This window comes from Triticum urartu, chromosome 6A (genome assembly GCF_056163025.1).
Source record: "Triticum urartu cultivar PI428250 chromosome 6A, HENAU_Tu73, whole genome shotgun sequence".
NCBI lineage: Eukaryota > Viridiplantae > Streptophyta > Magnoliopsida > Poales > Poaceae > Triticum > Triticum urartu.
In genome coordinates this window covers 54,916,990-54,923,288 of record NC_141878.1, presented here as the reverse complement: position 1 = coordinate 54,923,288, position 6,299 = coordinate 54,916,990, and the positions used below count along the sequence as shown (strand labels likewise).

The window sequence follows — 6,299 nt, the reverse complement described above, 5'->3', positions numbered from 1 at the left end:
CAAGGCTAGAGAGAAAATTATGGGATAGTAATCCCCGCTAATTCTGGACGATGGGAGTGCGCGAGGTGATCTGCCGGTAGAACATTTAATCTGGGGTATTAGTTTGTGTGGCAGATATCGTCGGATGTGATTTAATTAGATTGATCAGATGTCCCTAGTAATCATGTGTTTATTTCTTGGTGTGATTACAGGTAATTCATATTTGCTCTTTTAATAGTGTGTAGATTTAGATAGTGTAGATTGGGAAGATGTGATACACACATTCGTGCAAGAAAAATAACATACGAAAGGATACCTCAGTGTAACTTTGGGCCGATTCATTCCTTAAAAAAAAAAAAAATCTCGCACAGCCCGCACGACGGCACGAGCCGCCGCCGCCACTGACACCCCCAACCCCGCTTGCCGGCGATGGCGCCACTGGAGGACGACGACCTGCTCCGCGAGATCCTCGTCCGCCTGCCCCCGCAGCCCTCCTCCCTGTCCCGCGCCTCCGCCGTCTGCAAGCGCTGGCGCCTCCTCCTCTCCGACCCAGGATTCTCCCGCCGCTTCCGCATCCACCACCGCCGCAGCCCTCCCCTCCTCGGTTTCTTCCGCAGAAATGACGCCCTGCCCTTCGTACCCACTCTCGACGCCCCGGATTGTGTTTCCCCCGGTCGTTTCTCCTTGCAGCGCGGCAACGGCGACCAGTTCATGTCGCTCGGATGCCGCCATGGCCTGGTACTCGTCTTCAACAAACCCAAGAATCAGATCCTGGTGTGGGACCCCGTCACCGGCGACCAGCACCGCCTTGTCGTGCCTCCGGGGGTTGCGGCACATGCAGAGAAGACAACGATCAACGGGGCGGTGCTTCGTGCTGGTGCCGCCGGAGACGACGATGCCCAGCACTTCCAGGTGGTGTTGGCAGTGGCAGACAACGACGACGAGCAACACAGGCAAGCACTTGCCTGCGTTTACTCGTCAGAGACTGGCGCATGGGGTGATCTTGTCTCAACACAGCTTCCATCTGACGTTCTAATGAGTGATGCTGCCATCTTGGTTTCTACTGACAGGCCTGCTGTGCTGGTTGGGGATTCCCTTTACTGGAAGCTTGCTGGGAATATTGATGGAATTCTCAAGTTTGATTTGGAGAAGCAAAGCCTGGCTGTGATACGGGTGCCATTGCATATCCTTGAAGAGGGCCAGTACATGTTCTTGATTATGCGGGCAGAGGGTGGTGGCCTTGGTTTACTCATCCAGACAGACTGCAGCATCCAATTGTGGAAGATGAAGACTGATTGTGACGGTGTCGCTTCATGGGGGCTTGGAAGAACCATTGAACTGGACAAGCTACTTTCTCTGAATTCTGAGGAGACTGACATGTTGATACCAGGGCTCGAGGAGGAAAATAATGTGGTATTCATGTGGGCAGATCACATTGTCTTTACGGTCCATCTTGAGTCAATGAAGTTCAAGAAGCTTTCTGGAACCTACCCCCTTTCTCATTATCATCCATTCAGAAGTGTCTACGCGGCAGGTAAAGCATGTCTTCAGATATTCATTGTAACAAAACCAAGTTAATTTTTGATAATTGGTTCATGGCATGTATGGTTCATCCTTTCCTGTTGAGTTAACAAGTTTAAGTAGTGCCATATCACTTGTTCCTTTTGGTGCTTGATGACCTCTGCAACATATAGTGATTGTTTTCTGTAGTATTTCTATTCTGATTCTTGCGTGGTGGTGTTCTATGTAATGATTATGATTTGTTAGAAAAAAAATCTGTTAGTGCTATATAGTTTTGTATATTCTCTGCAGCCAGGCGATGGCCTGCAATTGGTCTATTGTTCAGTTTCACTTCTGTAATTCTTGTTGTTCAAGTCAGAGCTAGCAAACTGTCTTCATCTGTTTATTATCATCCACAACTCTTTGCTTACATGTTCACCCGGTCACCTCCTTGCATTGATGGCAGACTGCATCTTTGACGTTTTCTCCAGGCCCTGCTTCTCTTCCTTATGCCTTTAACCACCTGACTTCTCTTTTATTTGCTAATGTTCTATCCCCTCTCTATTGGATGTGAATACTTCCGGTTGCCTTCCTGTTCAATCGAACTGCCATGCTTTCAGTTTACCTCCTCCTTAATGCAGGTTTATCTCCCTCTAGCTCCCAGATGACTCAAAACTCATTACCCTTCCCCTCTTTGTGAATATGTTAAGTGGTAACATAATCAACACGTCCTCTTTTGTGTTCTTCATCGACGTATTTTTTGTTTGTTTTACTTCTACTAGTTGCTACATGCCTTTGATTAGTTTTTCGTGTTTATGGATCTATCGAATCCTACTGCGATTATATGGTGTTACCCCTACGTGAGTATTTGATAACTATGCATGACCATTTGCTTCATGGTTCCTTCATATGAACGGGATTACTATATCATTTCACATTGCTGCTTATTTTGGGTCATTATTGTACCCAGTGAACTGATGATTGTCAGAATACTCGAAGAGTATGCTTTCATTAATTTTTGTATTTCTATTCATCCTTTTGCTCAATTTATAGCATTTTTACGGATGATTTTTCTAGTGCAAGGCAGTTTGCTTAAACATTATTCTCAGCATATGTCTCAGTGTCTATCTAATTTGCATATGTAATCTGCCATGATCCACTAGCATGATTTTTCTGGCCCCAAGCTATATGTATCAATGCTTTGCCGGCAGTCTATTTTCTGCACTTTTGGTCACTTTAGGTGTTTAAGACTTTATAAACATATGAACGAAATGGCATGACTAACAGATTCACTGTAAACACTGCTTTTGTCACAAATTGTATTTTGCTACTAACATATTAATATTATCAGTAAACTAGTGATCAAAGCATTGCTTTTGTTGTTGTGAAGAAAGAATAATGCATCTATTTTGGGCCGAGGGAACTGTGTCTGTTAATAAGACAATGCACAATCCCTCAGTTGAGGCTTGTACTACATGAGCTCAATTAAATTTTATTTGTGAGCGACTAGGTAGCTCGTACATTTCTGAGAAGTATGTCTATGAGCTCTAAACTAGATGGTTTGGGTTTGTTGCCCCATGAGCCCCTTGTGTGCCCATGATAACATGGAATACCATGTAATGGGAGTTATTTGGACCACTGATTTTATTTGATTTTTGCCTTCACTGAGAACAGAATAACAGATGTAGCCAAAAACTTGAGAATATATGCTAACAATAAGAATTTGAAGGTGTGGTGATAAACATGAACCGTTCTCCTGTAGCGGTTCTCTGTTTCTAATGTTGGTTTTGTCCGCTAATGCTGACCACTGAGACGGTCCAGTTTCAGAGCATTTGGCATGATTTCCACAATACCAATGTGTACAGCAAATTGAGATACATAACTTTAATGTTTTTTCTCTGAATGTATTGTGATACATAGCTTTAACTTTGACTGATGAAATTGGCTGCTCTGCAGGTATCTAGGATTGAATTCCCGTGGCCGTGATGCAGAAAATGGTTATGGTGCTCAAGGTTCTTCCAATTTCTATGCTGTTCAGGGGGTCTGTTATGTGCTTTACCCATAATTTGGCCCTCTGTGCTGGCCTTTGCAAACTTACCTGTCTATCATCTATGTTCTGTATGAGGAGACGGTGACTTGCTTGGATTAATAATTAGTGTTGAGTTACTCTTGCGCCTCATTTGCTTGGTGCCTTTTTAAGCAAGCACGCCAAGGCAAGCCCACCTGTCAGTTGTATCGTTTGCTTGTGTCAGGTTGAGGTTTCAGGTTGTAGGTTGCTTACAGGAGGTGGTCTGTTGCAGCTCTCTACACGCACCGATTGCAATACGAATCTCTGAAAGTGAAAAGATCAGTTCCTTGCTGTGGGTGTTCCATTTGCTCACCCATGCTAAAATTGACGCTGATTGTGATGGGGTGTTCCGTGAAGCTTCCCTTTCTTTCAGGAGGCTGGGGTTTTGTTGTGAGGAATGATTGGGCCTTACCGCGGAAGTAAGCTCCGCACTACATGCTGAAGCTTTGGCGCTGCTTCAACAAGCTGAAGCAAAGACATGACAATTAAATAATTGCCGTGTGTTGCATATGACAATGTAAAAAGAAAATGTATGTGCTAGGCGCTCTGTTAGGGGATGGCAACCAGATTGTGTGGGCTGGCCATCTACCTCAGTTTGTACTGAATCTGTGTGCTGCAGGCTTGTCCTGCGTTTCAGTTTAATGGAGTGCATCGGCAGTGTTACTTTCTGAAGAAAAAAGCGAAAGGACAAACACAGGCAGCTCCTTGAGATCTTGTCTAGTAAGGAAGCTCCCTTTTTTCTCCACTAGGAAAATACTTTTCCTTCAGAACAGTACCACACAAAGAATCTGGATTATCTATTAATCTCCATGCTTGTTTTGCTAGAAGAGCCAAATTAAAACAGTGGATGTCTCTAAACGCTATACCTTTGCACTTTGGCGCACATAATTTCCACCAATGCATTCTCTTTTTGTTGTCACTGCCCCCCCCCCCCCCCCCCCCAACATTAGTGCTTTTGGTTGTCACTGTCCCCCAACATTAGTGCAACACCGAATCAGATATTCCTTTACAAACATGTTTAGGAATTTTTAAAGATTGACATTGCATCTGATGGTATAACCTGTGCAACTGACTTGAGAAGGATTTCTTTATCGCCCAATGATGATTGCCTCTCTTTCCAACCACCCTCTGCATGACACGATCAATCAAGTACCAGCGTGCCATTCCCAGACAACTTTTGTACTGCTTTCCCCGGGATCCCTGTTGCAAAAATATATATACAATACACAAACATGCATCTCAAGTCTCAATGTCTAACAACAAACTCACATGACCATTATATAAAATAGTCCACACGAACTTATTTCGGAGGTGTAGTTGGTGAAACCGGTGATCGTGGAGTCAGAGCACGTCGGGGCATCCCCCACGGTGGAGGACCAAGGGTCGTCGTGAATGTACGTCGGTGGACTCAATGGCATCGAGTCGTCACACTCCTTACGTGGTGGGGCCTTCTTCTCCTTAGCTGGCAGATTCTTGTCAGGGCATCCCCCACAGTGGAGGACAAAGCGTCGTCGGGAATGTACGTCGGTGGACTCAATGGCATCGAGTCGTCACACTCCTTACGTGGTGGGGCCTTCTTCTCCTTAGTTGGCGGATTCTTCTTGGCCAGATCCTCAAAATACTTTATTAGGATTAGCTGCGGGTGCTTCTCAATGAGCGCCGCCAAGCGGTCCTCGGCGAGCTTCTCCTTGACCGTAGAGTCGACCCTAATGGAAGATGTGTCGTCGGAGGAAGCCATAGCCGCGGAATCGATCGGTGCTAGCACCTTTCATCACATAATGAAAAATAGGATAACAATCAAACATCAAAGATTACTTCTAAGAAAATTAATCATGATGGACACTTTCTCACGGATATTTCGACTTTCGGAGATGGTCGAGCTGGGCGAGTCCATCGTGCGTGACAAATGTATATCACAAGAAGAACTCGCCCAGATCGACCGTGATCGTCAAAAGTCGACTTTCTTGTTCCAACAACTCTCGTCCCTCGGACGTATATATGGTGGAACTCTCTCCGGTGGTGGTATATATGGTGGAAACTATCTCACCAATATTTCGACTTTCGGTGATGGTCAAGTTGGGCGAGCCGATCGTGCGTGAGAAATGTATATCACAAGAAGAACTCGCCCAGATTGACCGCCATCGTCAAAAGTCGATTTCTTCCTCCAAAAACAACTCTCATCAACCGTCGGTGATGGTCGCTCTTCCTCTGTTCCTCCTACTATGAAAAGATCACAGAGGAGGAACAGAGTAAGCGTGACCCCCTACGACAACAATCGGCATCTGTCAAATATCATCGGGGCGACCTCCATAGCACCCATAAAAACAACAAGAACTAATAGATGCATCAAGAATTATCCATACAAAAAATTAACAATTATCTACATTCATCCATCCTTCTTTACATCCATCTATGCATTCATGCATGCATACATACATACATACATACATACATACATACATACATACATACATACATACATACATCTATATATTGATACATACAATAAACTACAACAAAATTACAACAAAAAAGTCAATGCATCAATACATACATATATACATTCATCCATCCATGCATCCATCAATCGTTGCATCCATATAAAAATACATGCATCCATACATACACTCATGCGTACATACAAGATCGGGGAGGGGGAGACCAAGCTCACCGAGAGGTGGAGGTGGTGCCGGCGGGGCTGGGGGGGGGCGCCGGTGGGGTCAGGGGCGCCGGTGGGGCGGGGGGGGGGGGG

At 45.0% G+C, this 6,299-nt stretch overlaps 1 protein-coding gene across 1 annotated transcript; it reads left to right on the top strand.

Moving 5' to 3' along the window:
• Window positions 1-367: 367 nt before the first annotated feature.
• LOC125516519 (uncharacterized) lies at window positions 368-4,257 on the top strand. Its single transcript, XM_087531295.1, has 2 exons — window positions 368-1,513; window positions 3,436-4,257. Exons 1-2 carry the CDS (start codon window positions 409-411, stop codon window positions 3,441-3,443), a joined length of 1,113 nt encoding a protein of 370 aa, XP_087387421.1. The 5' UTR covers window positions 368-408; the 3' UTR covers window positions 3,444-4,257.
• Window positions 4,258-6,299: the final 2,042 nt, after the last annotated feature.